The sequence below is a fragment of the Monodon monoceros genome, unplaced genomic scaffold (genome assembly GCF_005190385.1).
Source record: "Monodon monoceros isolate NGI ecotype Baffin Bay Population unplaced genomic scaffold, NGI_Narwhal_1 Super_Scaffold_16, whole genome shotgun sequence".
NCBI lineage: Eukaryota > Metazoa > Chordata > Mammalia > Artiodactyla > Monodontidae > Monodon > Monodon monoceros.
Genome location: NW_021703772.1, coordinates 3,568,034 through 3,590,933, shown reverse-complemented (window position 1 = coordinate 3,590,933; position 22,900 = coordinate 3,568,034). Strand labels below are relative to the sequence as shown.

Below are 22,900 nucleotides of genomic sequence, written 5' to 3'. Positions count from 1 at the left end.
CATGCCTCTAGACTGCCTTCCTTCCCCAAACCCACTTCCGTGTACTCGGAGATCTGCCCCTATCACTCTCTCCTGGGGGGCTTTCCAAACTGGACACTGTTGATTATTTCAAAAGAATCCAAAAAATTTGCATGAAATATACATTAATATCTCTAAAACATGCACAGAACATGCTCCTTAGTTAATTTACAGTTTTAAACAGCTAAAGAGCTGTTGGCCCAAATTTATAGAAACAGAATCAGGAAGAGATTTCATTCAACGGTTTGAGTAGATTTTAAAGTCTGGTTTTTTTTCCCCTCTTCTTCTGAGACAGTAATAGCCATGGATTTTTAAATTTCAGTTAGCTGTAGGGAAATTACAAACACAAGAAAAGTATTTTCAAGCTTTGGGATTGTGAATCAGATCAACCTGGTCCACTTAATGTAGTTTTTAGGTGTAATGACTCATTTTACAGAAAAATTTCCAATGTACTGGAGATTTCTTTTTCCCGGATAGAAACATATGTTACAACGTTATTGCAAGAGAGCAGTTAGGGTGTTTTTAAATAACTTTTTAAAATGAATTCTCAAAGTTAGAATTTCCATTGCTGGGATGTCTCATTCAAAACAAACCGTTTCAACCTGAATTGAGATCTTATCAAAGCCCATTCCATTTTAAACCAAGGACATTTATTTCTTTGCAGAAAAGCTCCATCTAGTTGAGCTCCAAAAGCATTTGCAAGACCTGAAATGAAGGTGGTTCAAGGGTCAGTAAACCACCATATTCACTTCTCAGAAAGAAATCAAGAAAAAATGTCTCTATTCACTCCTCCTCCAGTGAAATAAAAATTATTTTGAAACTTATAAGCAGCAGGTTTCACTATTTTCAATCACATCCCCAGTAATATAAGAAGCAGCTATCAAGCTGTCTCTTTGTGGAACCAACCCAAGTTGCAATGACAAAGCCCAACCCAGCACAAGGCCACATCTCCTTGCTTCCTGAGCATCTCAGTGGAGTCAGCGGCAGCCTGGGCCCCATGCACGTGTTGATCTTACCGTCTCCCCACGAGGACCCCGGTTCCCGATGCTTCCTTTGGGTCCTGGATCTCCGGGCTCACCCTAGACATAAGAAACAGGGCTGAGACACCTGTGGGTCTGGGACGATTTAAAATGTGATTCCAAGCCCTGCACTTGTTCTGGGTGACATCATCGGTAGGGTTGCCACAAGCTGCTAACTTCACCTTTTAGATTTTGATGTTAATGATTTTTTAAACTGCAACATCCACGTGTGGACTCCTGGAAGAGAATCCAGGAAGGCTTGTGTTTGTTCTTTTCATCATCATGGCACAGGGACGTGCCAACGGGGAGGAGAGAGAAAGACGGGATAGAGGAAGGCGTGGAGTCAGCAGTGAAAGCCAGTGGCCCCACGAGGGGCGGAGAGGCAAGGCTGGAGTCACATGAACACACTGCTTTCCCCAAGAAAATGCTGCCTCTCAGACTGGTTATGCTGAATAGTCGTTCTCAAGGCTCACAGAAAGGCAGCCTGCATATAGCAAGCTGCTGTTATCCAAAGCAGCCGGGCTCTGGGACCCTTGGATTAGCTGCACGTGGCCAGCGGGGCTGCTGTGCACAGCGTCAATATCTGGAGAATATTCAGTGCAATACGGAAGTGGTCCTAGTGCCGCTGGTGTGCTCCAAGGGCCCTGGGGATGCTGAGCTGTCCTCACAAGGCTGTGCTCGAAAAGATAGGGCAGTTCAGCAGCGGCTGGCAGTTCTGGTTATGAGAACGCAGGCCAACCCACTGCACACAGCCCATGGGTGCCCTCAAGGCGGGGACAGTGATCCCACTGGTGCAGCCACTGTCAACAGGGGAGGCCTAATGGAAAAGACCAGAGGGGAGGAGAAGGGATATGCAAGCCAAGCAGCTGGACAGACTGACAAACGAGGGAGCGGTGACATGGTGTCTGGCCAGGCCCCGGCCTGGGGAAACACAAGCTCCAGACAAACCTTTCTTCCCAGGGGCCCGGTTCTGCCACGTTCTCCAGGAACACCTGCGGTCCCCCCGCTTCCCTGGAGCATGAGGAGAGGAGAGAGTCGGTGAAACATTCACCCTCCAAGCCAAAGCGGCGGAAGCCTGCCTCCCACAAGCCCCACCCCACCCCCTGCTGCTCCTGTGTGGAGGTCAGATCCTGCAGCTCTCTGCCACTCTCAGCCCTGGAGACCCCAGTGCAAACGTGCATGGAGATGGCTTGTGCAAACCTAAAATATGAGTGCGACCAGTTTTCACAGGTGTGCACACGTCTCAGTAATTAACGTTCACCTCCTAAGTTACCGACTAGGGGACAAACGCCCGGATTTATATGGCTTTACCTCCTCTCCCTTTCCACACCTCCACAACGAGCGCCTGACTTTACAGGTTTGGAAACCTACACACACTTTCTCCTCGAGTGAGTGAATAAGTCAACAAAGGAACATAGCTCTTCAAATGCAGTGCAGCCTACAGAGCCCAGAACGGCCCTGACAGATGCAGCAGCTCTTTGTGCTGTTAACTATTTGAAGAGCTTCAACTCACCCCTGCACCACCTTAAAGCCTTGACTAAGCAGAGCTTACATAAATATTTAAAACAAAATAGGTATTTATCAGATTTCAAACTTGGGAAGGACTTTCCAAGCAAATAGGGGCTCTCACAAAGTTCCTACTTCCCCTGTAAAACATTTTTGCGCGTTTATGTAGCCTCAGGCCAGTTCATTGCCAGTTTATCAGTCATTACTAATTTCTGTAACAAATTATAAGATGGCTCCCTGTTCCTAGTAGACCCAAGGGACACCAGAGTATGGGCACCCGGTCCTAGCTCAGCTACACCATGTTTCTGCTCATCATGGATAACAGCCAAGATAGATGTTGATGTTTGCATGGACAGCAAGTTTAAGGGACATCTTCCATGTCGAACTTGAGGATGGGGAGCTCCTTACACAAATACCAAACTGCAGGGGCAATTTCCAGGGGCCAAATATGAAATAATACAGAGTAATCTGAGAATTTTGGTCGATTCATCTCATTTCCTGCAGATCCACCCTAAGACTTCTGCAAGGAGGCCCCTCCTTCCTTTGCTCACCTCCCAGGTGGCCTATGTTTGGAAGGGGCAGCACTGGGACTTAGCCCCTGGAGCATCAAGAAAAACGCCCTCTAACTTCCTCAGGGTGAACGAGCCAGTTGCTCCGAGGACTGAGGTTGGCCCCAGGTCTGCGCTGCCAAAGAGTCGGGCTGAGGGGTCTGTCTCCTGTTCCTCCCTTCACGAAACATGGAACTCTCAGCCTGCTGGGGCAACATGCTATCCATTTAGCTAAAGAGAGGGGTGGGATCAAGACAGACTTACCCGAGGTCCGAGAATGCCTTGTTCACCGATCAGGCCTGGAGGACCGATGGGACCAGGAGGACCCTGAAAAAGTAAAATGCCAACGGAAGTGCCGTGTGGAGGTGACACGCCGTGACTGCCATAGTATCTACACAACGGAATATCATTCCACCATGGAAAGGAACAAAACACTGACACCGGCTACAGCATAGATAAACCTCAAAAACCTGGTGCTGAGTGAAAAAGCCAGACACAAAACCTATTAAATGATTCCATTCATACGAAAGGTCCAGAATACGCAAATCCACAAAGACAGAAAGGAAGTTAGTTGGTTATCAGGAGCTGGGGGAGGGGCATGACTGCCTAATGGGTACAGGGTCTCCTTTGGGGGACGATGAAAATGTTTTGAAACTAGATAGAGATGATAGTCGTGCAACATTGGGGATGTGCTAAACGCCACCTTAAAAGATTAATTTTGTGCTCAATTTTGTAGAAACAATGGTCACCTCAATTTTTTAAAAATGGTAGGGCATCTGGGAACATGTCACAAGGCACGCAACCACACCGGGGGTACTGACCTGTGCACCTCTGGTCCCCTGCTCTCCCACAGAGCCCTGCTGGCCGGGACCGCCCTTGTTGCCCTTTGAAACAAGAGAAGATGTAGGGAAGGGTCAGCCCTCTGTTCTACAGTCATATCTGCACAAGGGTGCAGGGAGATAGTCACAGCTGTACCAGGGGTCAGAAGTGAGAGCGCCATAACTCCAGGGAGAGACATTCAATACTTGGAGCCACTTTGCACTCTTAGCATCGATTCTCACTCTTCCCTCACCTTTTCCTCAAGATGACTTCATGACATGAAGCTATTTGGGGCCCAAACCTGTCTTGCACAGGTGAGAGGACAGAGCCACCAAGACATGTGACTTGCTGATGACCAGGTAAGTGGGCACATCGCGGGCAAGAGGCCCCCAGGACGCTGCCTCCCCAATCATCTCCCTTCCTTTCTCCCCTCCCCACCGTCACTTTCATTTTGATAATCATTTCCACCGCCATCGTCGTTTCTGCAAGTCTTATAGAAGAGGCTACATTTAAGGGGATGGTAGAAAAGATGGGACCTACAAGCTTTGATGGTGAAGGAGAGAGTAATTTTTAACTTGTGGGTGGGGTGGGGACCCTCTCTCGAGAGCACACAGTGACTGACGTTGTGATGACAGCAAAGAGATGGTGACTTTGAGGCTTACCTTAGCCCCTGCTGGTCCCCTTCGGCCAAAGCCGCCCTGAGGAAGAAATCACACCAACAGTGAAAGGGAGGCGGGGAGGCCAGGCTCCCTGGGACTTAACCCGCACCTTCACGACACCCGCTGGGCCCCAGACACTGTGCCTACCCAGCCCAGAGGAAACTCTCGTGAAGGGACACCTTTCCTCCTGCACTCCCCTCCTGCCCAGCCCTTCCACGCTGCCCTTGTCAATCATCCACATGGAAGGTTTGAGGATGACTTCAGACCTGCCAACCAAAATAAGGACCCGTCGGGCTGCACGGCCCCAGACAGTTTCAAGTAAGGAATGTGAAACAGGAAGGTCGACCTGTCTATTTTTCTTCCATTTTCCTAACTGGAGGGAGAGGTAAGACGTTAATTATAATGGAAGGGAGTCCCAGACTCTCCACACTGTCCCGGCCAAATATAACACACACTCGGTTAAGTAAAGTATTCAGCGTGGGCGTATGTGAACCTAAAAGCCTGGCTGTACTTGGTCTGGGCTCATGACTTGGCAATATCTTCCCCGATGCTCCAGAAGTGAACCTTAGTTCAAATAAACGTGGGCTCGCTCTTAAGTAATCCATGAATTCCCACCTCAAGATGGCTTCCTCTTCAGTGGAAAGGTTTGGGGTGGGAATCCATCCTGGATATATCTTCGCAAGGTTAGGGGTTGAATTCTGGAGCCTGTAACGCACCAGCCTGTTACAGGCTTGGCCTATCTTCTGCATCAACCCAAGAACCACCTTCTCTTCTCCCAGTGAACAAGCCCCATGATCTTCTGGGGCCACCATTCTGCCCTGATTCACTGTAATGGCAGCTTCTTTCATGGAAGACCTTGGCCTCCTTCCAGGGATGACACATGGACAAGAGGGGGAAGGGCACGGCCAGGCCACTCTCCACAGAGTAGCAATCTGCCTGCCGCTTCCAAAGGGGACCTCACCGAGTATGACCAGAGGCCACCTGTGCTCAGGCCACGTGAGGAGTGAGGTAGCCCAGGGGAAGGATGCCTTTCATCTGGGCGTGAGCCTGGCTTAGTGATATCCTAAGGGAAGACAGCCCTAACTTGACCACACCGATTTCAAACCCAAACTGACACCCTGTGCATAGAATTAACGCGAACTGTATGCCTGACTGTATTTAAGTCTCTTCATGGAAACAAGCTCTGGCTCTACTGACAAACTAAGTTGTTCAGCACATTATAACAATGGAGTGTTTTCCTCATGTTTTTTTTTCATTGTAGAAATCAACAGCATTATTCAAAAATAATACTCAAAAGCTTTTAAGATAGCATTTTCAAAATTTAAGTTTTCTTCTGAATTTTCAAAGCAAGGTTATGCCCATAGTATATCATTTGCCTAGGGCCGAGAGTCGTTTCTTTTAAAGGCCCTTGTCAGCACACACCCTCTGATCGTCCACTGCAGATCCCTAACCATGTGACTGCCACGGGAGAAAGGGTTGAGGGGGCCCCGATCTGGCCCCCATCCCCAGCCAGATGCTGAGCAGACACCTTTCTCAGGCACCCACCAGCGCCCTGAACTAGCCGTGAGAATTTACAGACTTCCAGACACATCTTCTCCCAGCTAGGAGGTCTGAGCTCTGTGTAACCCTGGGCCCTGGAAGCACTCAAACAGCTTCCCAAAGATCATTCATCTCCCTTTGGCTTCAGCAATTCTTCAACAAGACACAAAGACGAGGCATGCACTGAGCGGTCTACAACAGGCATTTCTGAAACGTCTTGAAAAAGCAATTGCGAGATGCAATTCACTAGAAAATTGACTCTGGTTTCACTGCTGGAGTTACAGCAGTATGAGAAAAACAACTATCAAACAAAACAAACATACACCCCATCAGCTTCCCCGCCCTTTGTCCCCTCACTCCCTCTGTATTTGTGTTTCTGTTTAGATTTTTTTAAACATTCAGTGGGATAAAGCCCAGCCAAATATTCGAAAGCAGCAAAGATATTACTTTTAAAAGCGTCTATTCAGTATGTTTTAGAAGGGGAGGGAAGCAGGCTGGGGGAGTCCAGAGTGAATGATAAGAATGAAGGGTCTGCAGAAGCAGCAACACATGGGGGACAATGGTTTCCGAAATGGCCTTAAATTCCCTAAATAAAACGTTGCTGAGCAGCTCTGCCCCAAAGGGTGTCTAGCAGAGTTAAGTAAATATCACCACAGAGCCCCCGCAAACCCCAAGAGGCACTCACGCTTTTCCCGGGTTCTCCAGGCCCGCCAGACACCCCATCTGTCCCAGGGAGACCCTGTCATGGGAAAGAAAATTAACGTAAGATTCTCGTCTGCAAAGAAGAATTTGTAACTCAAATATTGCACAAGACGCTGGGGAAAAGGAATGGATACACACAGGGCCAGTCGCACACTCTGGGGGTGCCTTAGACCCAGGTGCACTCTGCCCCCCACAAGGCTCAGGCTTGATGAGCACTTTCTGGAAATACCCATGGGGCACAACTCTGCCGAGAGGAAGCCCCTCTTGGGAGGGGCTGTTGCTGTTCCTCTTGGAGACTCCTTTGCGAGTGTGCACACTGGCTTCCCGGGGCTTTCTGCTCCCAACCTCAGCCTTGTACATGCACAGCCTTAAAGACCACGTTGTGGCCTCCGGGGCTGGCAGTGAACCAGCTTGACTTTAGTTTCTCGGGCTCTCGGCACAGGGAGAGTCTAGGTACACAGAGTGCTGTACCATGGGGCCGATGTCTCCGGTTTCTCCTTTGGGTCCTCTCTGCTGGCTGTCCTGTCCTGAGTTACCCTGAAAAGAGAACAGGTCGGGGAATAAGCCACGTGTGCAGGGAAAGCCACTGCTGCTGGGTCAGTGACCAGGAAAATATTAGTGGTGGTCTGAATGCCAGTCGCTTTGGCCACATCCCATCTCCAGATAATGCCTGCCGTGGGGTCAGCAATCATTCTGAACCCCAAACAGGGGGGGAGATGGCTCTTCCTTCCCCCGGGAGGATGGTGGCCAGGCTCGCTCTTGCCTTGTCCTGGTCTGGGCCAGAAGAGGCTGGCCCAGCGATGGTCACTTGTTGACAGGTTTTATAGACCCATAAAGGAAGAAAAACTGCAAACTCTTCCCTTTTCCTAAAGCGAACTTAAAGTGTCCTGAGACCACATTTTAGGGAAACTTCTCGGGTCTTCACATAAGAGGCTTTGCAAAGACTTATCTTTGCAGCAAGAGGGCAAAGACATCTCCAGCCACCCCAAAATTCTAAGAAAAGGGCAAACCACATATTTTGCCAACATGTTTTAAAGCAATTTCAAGAATAAAATTCTTCCTTTCAACCCACTTCTCCCCACAAACCCCTTTCCCGGACTCAAGTCTCAAATCGGTGACAAGGATTTCCCCTTACCGGGTCACCTCTGATCCCAACATCCCCTCTTTCTCCTTTGTCTCCTTTGGGTCCTTTGTCACCCTAAATAAAAACCACAAGCAGAGACTGAGAATTAGATGAGTTTCACATATTTATCTCACCCTCAAAATTGCATTCTTCCAATCACAAATCTTAAAAAGAACAGTGTTTCAGCATTTGCCATTTACTCATTTTCCATGAAGGTAAAATTATTTCCAGATACTTCAGGTAACCCACAAGTATTTATTGGGTACCCATTCTGTGCCAGACGCTGGGGATTTATTTCAACAAAACACACTCAGTCCTTGCCCAATGGGACTCTCCAAACAAGAAAATATAATGTAAATATGTCACAGCTGACAAGGGACATAGGAGATGCCAAGGATGCACCCCAGGAGGAGGTCAGGGAAGGCTGCCTGGAGGAAGCGGTCTTAACATACACAAGTAAAAGAAATAATCCCTAAGTGAAATGTTCATAGTTTTTCCATGACAGTAACAATGCAGAAATATACTTACCCTTCTTCCTGCATTCCCTTTCTCTCCAGAAATACCGGGCAATCCTTTGTCTCCCTGCCAAAGACAATGATAAAATGTCATTCCTGGCACAATTTCTACCACAGACTGAGGTGTTAGTCACTGGAGTCTTCAGGACCAAAAGCAATTTGCACTCAGAGTCCAAAATCACTTACATCTTCACCGTCAAGACCATCCAGTCCAATTTCTCCTAATTCACCCTGTGAGGGGACAAGACACACAGGAGAGTATAAAATACGGCAAAACACTGGGAAAGTTTTAAATATAAAAAGAAAAGCAAGCTTAAGTACCTTCTCTCCTGGGAATCCACGAGAGCCCTAAAAGGGAAGGGAAAGAAGAAACATTAGCTCCTTCCCGGAGGCTGAATAGAATAGGCTAGAATAGGCTAAGGGCTCCCCTCTCCCCGTCCCCAACTTAAAAGTCAGTGTATAGGGCTTCCCTCTGGCTCACTGGTTAAGAATCCGCCTGCCAATGCAGGGGACACGGGTTCTATCCCCGGTCCGGGAAAATCCCACGTGCCGCGGAGCAACTAAGCCCGTGTACCACAACTACTGAGCCTGAGCTCTAGAGCCTGCGAGCCACAACTACTGAGCCCGTGTGCCGCAACTACTGAAGCATGTGCACCTAGAGCCCGTGCTCGGCAACGAGAGAAGCCACCGCAGTGAGAAGCCCGCGCACCGCATCGAAGAGTAGCCCTGCAAACCACAACAAGAGAAAAGCCTGTGCACAGCAGCAGAAACCCAACGCAGCCAAAAATAAAATCAATAAAATAAATTTATATTAAAGAAAAGTCAGTGTCTGAAAATTCAGTGTTAGAGATTCGTCTGTTTGGCTAGCTCTCTCTCTGTCATGAGGGGATCATAAAACTAACTTGCCTGGACCTGAGCACTTGGGTAGTGTTGGCTCTCTAGCAGGAGGGCTGGGCCGTGAAGGCCCGGGACAGGGGCTCCGAGGAGCCCCCTTTATAACATTGCAGTGGCCTGTCTCTCAAACGGCAGCAGATTGAGGAGAAAGTTCATCAGCCCTTGACTCCAAGTATGTCACACACAGAACCTTCCAGCACATGAGTCCTTTCCCTCTGTCTCTGGCCCCCTCCACTTCCCTCACTCCTCCCAGGTCCAGGGGCTGAAGCTGCCGGGCACCGGCCTTCTCTCTGCCCTGGCCCACATCCTGTCTGTCCACATCAGTGTGTCCTGACTGCTTCACACTGCCATACTAAACTGTTTCTCCAACCTCAGGCTCCCTTCCCGGCACGGTGTGCGCTCCTGAACCCGCCAGGCCCTGGGCTGCCTCTGTGAGAGGCCACTGGCTGCCAGCGCTGAGCAGAGAAGTTGGGGCAGGCATCTTCCTTCCCCAGGAGGCACTGGAGAAAGTGTCCCCCTTCTGCATGCGCCACCGACCGCCCTCTCCCCGCTGGGGCCTGGTGCCACGGTCCCCTCCCCACACATGGGGGTCACTGTACCTTTATGCCCCTCTGCCCGGGGCAGCCCTGGAAACCTTGAGTGCCGTTCACACCAGGCGGGCCGCGCTCACCCTGTCAGGAGAAACAGAGGCATTTTGCGAGTTGGAGCTTCATGTCATGTGTCTCCACTGAGTAGGGAGCCCTGTGAAAGGCATGCATTAGGAAGCAGTCCACTGGCTGGCGGGCTGATGTGCCAGGCGGGGCCTCCAGCATCCCCGCCCGCGGGCCCCGCAGGCCAACCTCTGCACAGGGCCTTGAACCTGCAGTTCCCTCCCCTGGAGGGAGTGGGGTCTGGGAGTGTCTGCAGCACAGAGGGCATCTCCTGGTGGGCGGAGGATAAGCAGGCCTCAGGGTACTGGGTCTGGGTGGGGGCTGGGCCCGTGGAGAACCCTCGGGCTGGCTGCTTCTCCATATGGTCCTGGGCTCCCAGCTCTCCAGTGGGGTCCAGGCTCAGCCCTGACACCCAGCACTGCCAGACTGGACCTTGGGGGCTTCAACTCTTCCCCCTGGGGCCCTCTCTCCCCACCCCAGGGCTGGCCATGGTCCTGGGTTCCCAGCTCTTCTATGGGGTCCAGGCTCAACCCTGACACCTGGCACTGCCGGACAGGACCTTGGGGGCTTCAACTCCTCCCGCTGGGGCCCTCTCTCCCCACCCCAGGGCTGGGCCTTGTTCTAGTGTCTCAGAAGTTCTCAAACCACTTCTGGGCAGGATTCTGCTTCCCGAAGGCCCTGCTTCAGGCTCTACCCACCCCCAAATGGACCCCTTGGTGACTGATAACCCATACCGGCAACCGCCCGCTGGGAGGCTGCCCTCAAAGGGCGTCACCGCTACAATCCTGGCTGGGTTTCCCCTGCACCCCGGCTCCAGCGGCCTCTCATCTCTGCCTGGATGTCTGAATTTGGTAGATGCTGGGTTTGCCATCCTCAGTGGTCCTTTGTCTCAGGAGACATTTAGTCCCGCCCTCTGAGATGGAACACGTAAAAACCTGCACTTCCTACCCACACTTGTCATCCTCAGATTCTCAGACTAGTCTCCATAGTGTAGAAATCTAAGTCAAGTTGTTAAGAAAGTTAGAAAGTAATTTTTTTCTGGTGGAAAAGACTGGAAACGGAACAGATGAGGAACCCCACAATTCAATCCCAACATGTAAAGAACAAGGAGGGAATAAAGATTTAAGGAATAAAACAACCTTTACTTACAGGTCCACCCTCGTCACCAGGATAACCTCGATAACCATCTTCTCCAGGAATACCCTAGAAGAAAGTAAATCGTTTCCTTGGTTAAATGCTGTGGTTTTCTCTGTTTCCTATTTAAGCATCTCTTCACCCCCCTTCATTTGGTAGAGCGGTGCTTTCGGTGTCCCTGGAATGTGACGGCTTCCTACTCATTATTTCAGTGCAATTGTTCTATCAGGATCTTTAAGGCTCTTGATCTACCAAGAAATCCTGTGCATTTCCTATAACTTAGAGGCAAATGGGAAGCATCCCTGCTGGCCGTCCTAGTGAGGCTGCCAATCAATGATGCCACTGGTCTTAACATAGTTTTATAAAATGAAGAACCAATGCATAAAAGGACCCAGTGGAAAGGGAGGAGGGAGCAGACACAGGGACAAGGTCTGCACCTCAGATCTGTCCTACAGCACAGCTAGTTCCTTCTCCTCCCTTTTCCATCTCCCCACCATCATAGCAGAGAAATTCCCCAGCCAAAGTAATGACGGCTCTGAAATGTAGTCTCAGGCGTAAGAAAAGGGTAAAACCACCGTACCTTCGGCCCAATGCTGCCAATGGGCCCTCGGTCTCCTCTTTGTCCAGAGCATTTGCAGGGAACCCCACAGCAGGCTTTCTCGGCAATGTTGTCCTACCAAGACAGAAAACGAAGTTCAGATCTCAATAAATGTCTAGAAAAAAGGCATAAATGTGCCGTCTGAGGACTGCGGCGTCCACAGCAAGAGGTAGTCACCTCCTACGGCACTCCCTTGAAGGCTTAGCCATGGGTGGGCGATACAGTGTCACAAATGGACTCTGAAGAACCACCAAAGACAATGCATCTTATTCACAATGTCACCTCAGGCTGGGCCTTATTTCTAGAAGTTTCCAAATTAGATATTCAAGCTTCAGATGTTAAGTATAGCTTACTTTTTTTTTTTTTTTTTTTTTTTTTTTTTTGCGGTACACGGGCCTCTCACTGCTGTGGCCTCTCCCGTTGCAGAGCACAGGCTCCGGATGCGCAGGCTTAGCGGCCATGGCTCACGGACCCAGCCGCTCAGCAGCATGTGGGATCTTCCCGGACCGTGGCACAAACCCACGTCCCCTGCATTGGCAGGCGGACTCTCAACCACTGCGCCACCAGGGAAGCCCAGCTTACATATTTTTAAGCTCCAGAAAGCAAAACCTGACAAACCATTGCAGATGGCCAGGATGGAAGGTGGTTTCAGAGCAGAGACCATATGTCCTTCCCCAGAACCCTGGTCAGAGTCACGGAACATGGCGCCAGCCTGGAGGAAGCCTGGGAGCAGCTGCGGGGTGGGATTCCTGCCTCTGAGCCACAAGCACCGCACCGCCAGTCACCAATGACTCCAGCACCCATCAGACACCCTGGACATTCCCTCCCATCCCAGCCCCTGGCCTTATGCAGGAAAGCGTACACCCAAAGTACATTTCTACCTGCTAAACTCATGATGGTCAATGCTTTTTCTTGCAGTGAATTTCCTAGAGCTTTCACTTTCTCCCATGTCCCAGGTTTGTCAATTAACTCAACTTCCTTCCACTCAATAAAAAAATCCGAATTGCAGCCCTGGGAAGAAGGTCAGAGGGCCGGAGGGAGTCAGCTCGTCCCACAGGGCACCGCTGCCTCCTCCAAAGAACCTCTGAGTTGAACGCTCAGCACCCTCATGTCCCAAAAGCCCCCAGCCTCACCCCCAAACCCAGGTGTTAACCCCACCTGTGGAGAGGCTGAAACCAAGAGGATTAGGAAGCCTACGGGGAGCCCTCATTTGCTCCAAAGGAAACTAGAAGAGAAGGCAACGGAAGCCCCTTTCCACCCAGAAATGGTCTTTCGTTTCCTGCATATTCTTGTTTTCCCTGTTTCCTGTTTACAGAGGGAAGGGTCAAATCTCAATGTTATGGCTTCTCAACAATCTTATAAATGAAAAGAAGTCTCTTTAAAGGGAGCAGAGGAAACTCTAAGGCGACAGCTGCCTCGACACCCATGCCCGGGTGGCCGTCTTTCCAGTTCTCAGATAGCTCCATTTCCAGGACTCATGTTATGGCAACAAAGTAGGTCCCAAGTGAATTACGTGAATTAAATTGCCCACCCAGTGGTCTCTCCTCCATTTGCCTGGTGATAACGGACTGCGTTATCCTGAGGTGCCCAATGTTGTGCTATCTAAACCAGTTTGTGCGTAGATTCATAAAACACTCACAAGTTGCTCCGCTAGTTCATAGTCTAGGTCCAGCAAGTTCAGTCTCAGGGGCCGGTTGTACGTGAATCCTCGCCCAAACTCCAGCTGCGTCAGCCGCTCCAAGTTGGCGACACGTTCAAGGCCCACCAGTATCAGAGCTCGGACGCCTGGGGGGACAGGCACACTTAAGAAGCCTCACCTAGGCATTCAAGAGCCTCAGAACTTTTCCTCCTGACTCTCTTTTATTTTCTAAAGAAAACTTCAGTATAAAATTTGGCCTTTAACTGAAACTTGCTTAATCACACTGATTAGCTGCTCCGAAGAGTTGAAATACTGGAACTCTGGACTCCTCTGAGCGATTGTTTCTGATTTGTCAGTAAGTAAATGGATTCATGTAACTCTAGGAAACACCACCATGAAGTTTATTCATACATAAATTCTCAAGCTCTGGTCTTACGTAACACAGGCATGCTGTGGGAAGAATTGAAATCCCACATCTCCTAGGTCAGATGATAGCAGTCTCATCTCCATTGCTCTGGAAAAGCAAGCTAATAAATAGAACATTCTTGTGATAAATTTGCTTCAACAAATTCTCCTTAAACCTCTAGTGTTGACATCCACTTTTTTGATAGCCAGTGCTACCAAATTCCAAAGCAGATGAACAAATAGTACATCTGATAACAGGTATCATGGCAAACCAGTCACCTTAAATTTGGAAAGTATGCTTTCCAAATTTCATGTGAAAGTGTATCTTTTCTTAACGTTGGAGTATTTTTGAGCTGTGATAACTGCAAACGGAAAATACAGCAAGACTTTTTGCTATAAAATTAATTCCTAGCTTATATAATACAGCCAAATGAGTCAAAACTTCATGTTCTTTTACAAAAGCATCATGCTTTCTAGATGTCCTACCACAGGAATGAGCCTGAGACCCCATGGGGTCTGTGCCAGGACTTGGTAATAGAGATGTCTGTGTAAGTATGGGATCCTTGCTGCCCCATCCTGTAGCCCCAGGCAGGCGACAGAGGACCAAAATGCTGGGATGAGGTGTCCTCCAAGAGAAGCCGCTCTCCCAGAGGGTCCCTTAGTGGAGTTGTTTCTCTCTAGCCCAGCAGTGCGCCTGCCTCACCCAGGTTTACTTCTCCCATAGAAAGCCCCAGAACCCACCTTCTTGTCGGAGTTCCTCCGATGCTCTTTGTAAATCAGCCAGATCTCCATCCACCCCATCAGTAAAATGAATGACCACCTGAAGATAAAAGATACGTCAAGGGCCAGCCAAAAGTAAAAGAAACATCACAGACCCTTGAGAGAAGGATTAGCCAGTTCAAAGCCTCCACTTTACTGCAGAGGAAACTGGGGGCCAAGGCTGAGAAACAATCACCCCATGTTCATAGTTCCTTGATACTGTGCAATAAATGAGGTATAAAATAAATGGGTATAGGGTAGGACTTGATTTATTAAAGAGCACAATCAACAATGGAAATAAAAAGTTTATCTCATTCTCTTATTTAGGAGATGTAGTTTCTAGAAATCATGCGTATGCGTGGGTGCGTACATGCGTGCGTGTGTGTTTGTGTAGCCCGTGCTCCAAAATTCATATTTTGAAGTCCTAACCCTCAGTGCCTCAGAGTGTGACCATGTTTGGCAATAGGACTTTTAAAGAGGCAAACAAGTTAACTGAGGTCATTAGAGTGGGTCCTCATCCAATACGACTGGTGTCCTTCTAAGATGAGGCGATTAGGACACAGGCACACACAGAGGGAAAAACACGTGGCGACAGAAGGAGAAGACGCTGTTTCCAAGCCAAGTTGAGAGACCTCCAGAAAAACAACCCTGACGCCGCTCTGATCTCAGACTTCCAGCCTCCAGGACTGTGAGAGAATAAATTCCTGTTGTTTAAGCCACCCAACCTGTGGAACTTTGTTATGGCAGCCCTAGCAAACTGATTGTGTGTGTGTGTGTGGTGTGTGTGTGTGTGTGTGTGTGTGTGTCTCTGTGTGTGTGTGTGTGTATGAACCAATACAGAGAAAGAGAGAGATAAAAGTAAATACAAATAGAGAACATAATGCATTTAATGGTCAGGACTATGATTAAACATGAATTACTCAAAAATTCAATGCATTCAAGCTTAATTACTGATTTCCAAGATTTTTTTTAGAGCTTTAGTAAAACTAGAAGAAGATATTCCATTTCAGCCCAGTTGATAATAAAGGACTCTTACATACAGGCATCACCAACCCCATCAAACATGAAGAGCATCTATAGAAGAACAGTTTGGGGAGGGGGCTTCCAGGCATCGAGGTTTGCCCCTGCCCAGTAAAACCCAGAGATGGCACAGGAAGCGGAAACGAGGCAGCCGTCCTCACCTTCACACTGTCTGGTGAGGCCTGCCGGAACTTGTTCTGGTAGAGCTTCAGCGTGTCCGCAGTGAGGACGTAGGGGTGCTGGGTGCGCATGCTCTGGAACTTCTCAAACAGCTCTGGCTGGTACTCAGCAAAGTCAAAGGCCTCCACGGGGCCTGAGGGCGTGTTGGCCACCACGGACACCCGCACTGTGGGCAGCTGGCTGCCGCTGCAGCTGATTCTTTGCATTTGGCTGATTCTATTCAGGATGGTGTCCACCTTGGACTCAAAGCCCCTCTGAGCCACAAATATGTTCTGATCTTTTGAACCATCAAAGCCCAGAATCACATCCAGGTCACAGACTGTAAAGGGAAAAGCAGGCCATGAGCTCAAAGTCGAGCTGCCGAGATGTTTTCAACCTACAGGCACAGCTCGGGGCGTGAACCAGGACACCACGCTCAAGTGCAAAATGGGACCTTCTGTGTATGAGCTCTGAGAAGCAGTTAGATCTGCCTCTCTCACTGGGAGAACTCACACTGACTCTTCGGAGCCAAAATTGTTGGCCATTCAGTACGTTTGCTTTCCTGATATTAATCAACTTTGGCAACGTGTACAGTCAGTGTCTATCTAAGTGCATCCCGAGTTTGTGCTTTAGACTAAGCACACTTGAGAACGCAAACCCTCTGATCTCAAATAATTGATCTGATAAACCTACAAACAGAAACAAGCATCAATCAGTCTGAATTATTTAGGGGATTAAAGAGTAGGGGATGGGGAGTAAATCTGGTAAGAGCAAGAAAAGACAGACATCCACTCCTATCCTGGAACCACATCCAATCACAGTGGTAGGTGACAACCAGGACCCAACCCACGTGGATATAAGTCAATGCCTGACACACCAGATGCTATAGGAGCCCAGAGGCCAGCGCTGGGGATCTGGGTAAACAGGTAACTCACCAACATCGACAGGACATGGTTGAAAATATGCACCTAAAGGGCATTACCTTTGGAAACATCAGGCACACCAGGACATAAGGTTTCATGCATCGCGTCATGCAGAGTTTCCAAAACCTGCTCGCTCAATTCCGACAGCTCCTGGACGCTCCCCACTCGGAACGCCGTGGCACTGTTGGACGCAATCTTCCCAACCTCCTCTGAGTCGATGCTCCTCACGCCCACCGCGAACACTTTGACGCCTCTCTGGGTGAGTGCCAGGCTCGCCTCCTGGGCATCCTCCACTGACCTTCCTCCGGTGATCACAAAGGCAATCTGCGGGACTCTTTGATCCAGGCGGCTGCCTGCCTCTGGTACGAAGTGATTCAGCCGCAGGTGCTCCAGGCCCACGTTGGTGTTTGCGTGCCTCCCCCCTTTGTAGACCACCTTGTTGATGGCATCAATAATCTGCTCCTTGGTGGAAAAGTCCTTCAGGAAGAATTCGTCGGTGGGATCAGAGTTGTACTGGACCAGCCCCACTTGGATGGAGTCTCCCCCTTCATAAACCGTGTCCACAATTTCAGACACGAAATGGAGCACTTCCTGGAAACTGTCCCTCCGGAAATTGATGGAACCATCCAACAGGAACACGATGTCTGCTTTCTTTTTCTCTAAAGATGATTACAATGAAAAAAAGAAAAAAGGAGAAATTTGGTTTCTATATCCAGAGCAAAAACACAAAACGTAAAATGATTAAAGTAAGGCATTCCTGTAATTCATTCACAGTGGACACCTTGGACTCTGTTCCATGACTCTAGAGTTCCTGAATTCACAGTCCTCAAAACATGTTTAGGTGATAAATGATAAATCACCTAAACAAAAGGAAAGGAGACATGAAAACTCAGCGGAACTGAGTCCCAGTTATCCCGTGCAAAATGAGATTGTGCCATGGATTCAACAGTCCGTGATATCAGGGGTTTTAGGAAATGCCACTACACACTTTCCTCCTGGTCAAAAATAAATGATAGTGTCTGGAAGGAGTTGGGGGAGGTGTGCTAGAGACGGGGAAAGGGAGGGCTGGGAGAAACAGATTGGAAAATGAGAAGCAGACTCCGTGCACCTTTGGAGGATCACCAGCCAGGATGCTGAGAGCTTTGTTGGAGCCTGTGACACTCAATGACATTTGGAGATAATTCCCTGATTCCAATCAAGGGATCAAGACTGGAGTAGAGAGAAGGGAATCCGGAGCAGTGTGAGATGTTCCACCACCAGCACAGAAGGAAGACATGAAAGAGCTAAGTGGAGTGCAGATGCCCCATGGAAAACCAACCCTAATCATTTTCTCCAGATGTCTGAGGGGCTATCACCTGGGGTAGGAGCTAAGAAAGACATGGGTTGGTGGAGGGACTCAGTTTGCTCTTGGCAGCCCCAAAGGTCAGACCCAGGAGCATGAGGTCAAAGCTATAGGTGGACAGCTCTAAATTCCCAATGATACCAGTCCAAAGGAAGAGGGTTGACTAGACCATGACCCCACCAAGGAGAGAGGCTGACTTCCAATCATGTTCGGAGGGGTGTAGATTGAACAACTTCAAAGATGCCATTTTATTCTGAGAGCCAATGAGTCTGTGGCTAACCCTCAATGCACTTTTATAGAACCTTTCAATGGGGCTATGATTAGCCTTGTGGAAGCTCATGGAAGAATCAATGACCATATGCTTTCTGAGATGCGTTTCCTTCTATTCCTCCTACAATTTCAACTCAATTATTTTTCTAGCATTTAGTTTCTAATTGTATGGCAGCCACAACCCTGAGAGAAGAAAATTATTAAAATGAATGCTAACTGCTTTTTTTCAATTAAAAAAAAATAATTGGTGTCCCGCTCTGCAGTCACGGGTACCACAGCTCATACCTGGCCGTGAGGGAGAGGGCATGTCCACTCCCGGAGGTGCAGGGGTGACCTTGGAGGGTCCGAAGGAGTTCATGACCCTTTCTTCTATGTTGGGGAGCTCTCTGAACTCCCGAACCGTGAAGACTAGTCTGGAGTCATTGGTGATGGTCTGCAGCTCCATTCTGTCGATGTTTCGGTCTCCTATCCCTAAACTCACAATCCCCGAGGAGCTTATCACCTGGGAATACCTGGAAACATCATCCTGGGATTTGCCACCCAGAAACAGAACCAGGTGTTGGGGCACCCCATCTTCTATCCGGCTCCCGGCAGACTTGACAAAGAAATTCCTTGCCACGAATTCCAGGGCTTTGCCAGCGTTCAGCGGAGACCCCCCTTTGAACCTCAGGCGACGTATGGCATCCAGCACACTGGCCTGGGATTTATAGGTCTTCAGGTAAAACTCTGGGAAGACATCATTGCTGAACTGCACGACCCCAATTCTCACTTTATTAGGGCCAACGTTAAGTCTCCGCACGATCCCGCTAACAAAGTCCCGAATGTGTGCAATGCCGTCCGGCCTCACACTGTCAGAGCTGTCGATCAGGAAGACGATGTCTGCAGCATCACTCTCCATGGCTGCGGATGAAAAGGAAAAAAGAAAACTCAGGACAAGACTGGCACGCATCTGGTTTCGTTTCTGAACTTTGCTCCATGTTGCACCAAAATATCAACTGACATGAAAATTATAAGCCTATGTGCATGTGTTTATCTCTTTGGCTTTTTTTAATCAATCATTACACATTGGGCCTTTTGCATCAAAACAATTTCTGCTTCTTGAAATATTTTAAGTTCTCCAAAACTTTCTCTTTCTGAGTTTACTCAATTTTAATTTGGCTTTGGTGTCTGGGTTACAACTCATTTCAAAAATACAAAACAGCACTTAGAAACGAATCCTGGGTTACCATAATCTATGAATCATGAACTGTTACTACCAGAAGGGATTGAGATCACCAGCATCAACATCTTTGTTGTGCAAGAAAAGAGATAGCTGAGGACAAAGGCCCTCACTTCATCCAAGGCCACCACTTAGCTAGTGACAGCCCGGAGAATCCCAACTCACCCCAGCAGGCCACACCATCATTCCTGGTGTTTGATTCATAGTATTTCTTTTTCTCACATATCTCTAGCATTTATGCAAAGTTTTTATTTTCACTATTATACCCCTATTTTCTTTGCATGAATCCATTTTTAACTATAAAATTAATCAAAAGTCTTAGGAAAGATGAGCCATGGCTTCCTATTAATTAGAATTCTAGGTACTTCTTGGATGCCATTTATTAAATAGCTCATATCTTGCCTCTCAACCAATTCAACCTTTGCCTCATAAATCACTGGCTACTTATAGTGGAAACATAGCACAGCAAAAGCTGAGCAGGTCATGGAATTGAACCATTTATCTTGAGAGAGAGAAAAGCTGGCCAGGCATACACAGCCAGGACTTGGATTCTCCAGTGGCACATAAAAGATTTCACAGAACATCAGTATCAGAGACAGCCACGCCCTGATCATATCTGAACACTGACAAAAAGAAAACAAAAATCACCAGACACTCCCCATCCTGGATCATAGGCGTGACCACTGTTTCTGTATCAATTTCAGCTTTAGCTGTGAGATTTGGTAAGATACCCAATCATAAAATTACTCCTTCTCGACAGCATTCGATCCGGGGCAAAGTCCCATTTCCTCAAGCCTTCCACAAAATCATCTATGATGAGTTCAAATCCTATCATAAGTCCTTCCTAACACCCTCTCGCTGAGATGCCCTGTGGCTCACCAGCATGTGTGTCCTTCCTCCCTGCCACAAGCAATAGACCCAGCTGGTTCAATCTCAGGTGTCCCGTTATTTTAATTTTACCTGTGAGCACCATGGCCTTAGAGCCTGTTATTTTTTACATTTTTTTGAAAAGACACAACAAAGAACAAGAAACGCCCAACCTTACCTGGAGGAGGGTAGCGCGTGCTGGCCAGGAGCTGCTGAATCTGCTCGGAGGTTAGGGTTGTGATGGGTGTCAGCAGTTTCTGCTCCAGGCTGGGCAGCTCCCGGAAGGTGCTCACTGAGAACACGTATTCAGGGCTCAGGGAGATCTTCACCAACTGCTCCTGGTCTGCATTCCTTGCGATTGTAAGTGGCGCCACGCCAAACTGCTTGAGCTCTACTGCCGATTCATCTACCTCATCATCAGACTTCCCGGAAGAAATGAGGACCAGGAACTGAGGGACACCCTCTTCAATCCGGCTCCCCAGAGGCCTCTTGAAGATATTCTTTGACACGTACTCCAGGGCGCCCCCAATGTTGATCTGCCTCCCGCCTTTGGGCCGCAGCCGCCTCACCGCGTTCTGCACCTCGTCCTTGCTGGAGTGGGCGTTCAGCAGGAACTCCACCCTGGGGTCCTCGCTGAACTGGATGACGGCCACCCGGGTCATGTCGAAGCCCACATCCAGGTAGTCAACCAGCCTCTCGATGAGGGTACGGATGTACTGAAACTCGGGGCCGGCGCTTTGGGACCCATCGATGAGAAAGACCACATCCCTCTTGCCGCTGACACCTGTGAATCAAACGTTATCATAGGGCTTCAGCTTCACTGACACCAAATTCTTAGTGTTAATGAACAGCCTCCCAATTTGTCAGAGAATTGCCACCTGACCGGTAAGGTATCCTAATTCAGACTATTTGAGTTAGAATACCAGTCCCAGGAGAGAGTCCTGGGCATTTCAGTGATTAAAAGTCAGAGCGAAGAGGAGGAAACAGCAAAGGGCAAGGAAAAGTAAGTCAGCAGGAGGAAGAACCTAAACACACAGGAGCCAGGTCTAGACCGAGTGGGGATGGGGTTTTGGGAAGGAGGGGATCGAACCTGTGACAGATGACACTCATAGGTCAAGTGGGACAGTGCCTGACAACTGACTACTGGGATTTGCCAGATGGAGGGACCTTGACCAGAGCACCTTCTGTGGAGCAGGGAGAGCAAACAACAGGTTAGGGTGTGTCCAGAGAAGAATTGTAGACAGGAACACTTTATAAAGGAGCCTGGAGCACTGCTGCAGGTGGGAGCAGGGCATCAAGGGAGAGTTTTTACGAGAAAAGAAAAGGCATTGCGTTTGTGTCATGAAAGGAATCGCCCAGTACGTCAGAGAACTGATGATGCAAGAGAGAGGAGGAGAGTTGCAGGAAACACCCTTGAGTAGGGAAGTGGTGAGGCTGCCCAGGGAAGCAGGGACAGTTCATCCAAGTAACGGGAGGAAGCCGAGACATGGACACTGATGCTGGGACAGACAGTAAGGCTTCTGGAAGTTCTTTTCCAATTTACTTATATTTTCTCAGTGAAATGGGAATCAGGATCACCAGCTCAGAGTAAGCTGTGGGAGGAGAAGTGTAGAAGAGGCAGGAGAAGGAGAAGGTAGAAAACAGTCATCTTGAAGAGCGGGAGAGCTGATAGACCAGGAGTCGTACTGTTGTAGAAACATAGGCTTTTGTGTATAAGTGAGCTGCACACACACGATGACAGCATTTCTGAAGTGCCTTCTTGGGAGTACCAGTACCTCCAATGCACCGTAAAAAAAGATGGCGGGGGGGATAAATTGGGAGTTTGGGATTGACATAGACACGCTACTATATTTAAAATAGATAACCAACAAGGACCTACTGTATGGCACAGGGAACTCTACTCAATATTCTATAATAACCTAAATGGGAAAAGAATTTTAAAAATAATAGATATATGTGCATGTAAAACTGAATCACTTTGCTGCACACCTGAAACAAACACAACATTGTAAATCAACTAGACTCCAGTATAAAGTAAAAAAAAAAAAAAAAAAAGAAAAGAAAGAAAAAGGACTGCTGCAGCCAAACAAGTTTGGGAAATGCTGTGTTCCCTTATTGTACTGGGGATACACAACACATATCAATTAGGGCCCAACCAAAACCAAAAAGACCCTCACTTCATTTATCCCACTGCCTTCCCAAATTTATTTGATGGCAAGCCCTCTAGAACATTCCAGGGAAGCCTTGCAGGGCGAGCCGCACTCTGCGTGGACATCAGTGAGGGAAGCAATCTCTCTGTGCAGCACCGTGCCAGTCACCCTCCCTCCCTCACCTACCCAAACAGCACTGTGTCCTACATCGACTTTCCTCTCACTTGCTTTTACTCTTCCCTCCCCCTTCCCCGCGAGCCCTTCCTAGTTTCCCCTCCCCAAGCCTTGATGTGGACGGTTCTGTAGAATGTGAACCACACGGGAGTGAGGATGCATGCGCCTGTTCACCACTGTGCCCTCCCCACCCGAGTGTCCAGGGAGGGCAGGCGCTCTGTGGGCATTTTGGGAAGGGTGGGTCTATCT

The 22,900-nt window shown here is 48.7% G+C and overlaps 1 protein-coding gene across 4 annotated transcripts in view; it reads right to left on the bottom strand.

Annotated features, from left to right (window-relative positions):
* Positions 1-22,900, bottom strand: part of COL6A3 (collagen type VI alpha 3 chain) — an 86,214-nt gene that overhangs the window by 27,212 nt on the left and 36,102 nt on the right. For all 4 annotated transcript variants that reach the window (XM_029225242.1, XM_029225243.1, XM_029225244.1 and 1 more), the window contains 20 exons: positions 20,506-21,111; positions 18,527-19,141; positions 16,689-17,288; positions 15,709-16,046; positions 14,510-14,588; positions 13,364-13,509; positions 11,707-11,799; positions 11,142-11,195; positions 9,942-10,013; positions 8,770-8,796; positions 8,635-8,679; positions 8,462-8,515; positions 7,946-8,008; positions 7,282-7,347; positions 6,794-6,847; positions 4,573-4,608; positions 3,913-3,975; positions 3,356-3,418; positions 1,986-2,048; positions 1,035-1,097 (listed from right to left, as the gene is read on the bottom strand). In XM_029225242.1, coding sequence (XP_029081075.1) covers positions 1,035-1,097; positions 1,986-2,048; positions 3,356-3,418; positions 3,913-3,975; positions 4,573-4,608; positions 6,794-6,847; positions 7,282-7,347; positions 7,946-8,008; positions 8,462-8,515; positions 8,635-8,679; positions 8,770-8,796; positions 9,942-10,013; positions 11,142-11,195; positions 11,707-11,799; positions 13,364-13,509; positions 14,510-14,588; positions 15,709-16,046; positions 16,689-17,288; positions 18,527-19,141; positions 20,506-21,111 — 3,200 coding nt within the window. The remainder of the gene's footprint in view (positions 1-1,034; positions 1,098-1,985; positions 2,049-3,355; positions 3,419-3,912; positions 3,976-4,572; positions 4,609-6,793; positions 6,848-7,281; positions 7,348-7,945; positions 8,009-8,461; positions 8,516-8,634; positions 8,680-8,769; positions 8,797-9,941; positions 10,014-11,141; positions 11,196-11,706; positions 11,800-13,363; positions 13,510-14,509; positions 14,589-15,708; positions 16,047-16,688; positions 17,289-18,526; positions 19,142-20,505; positions 21,112-22,900) is intronic.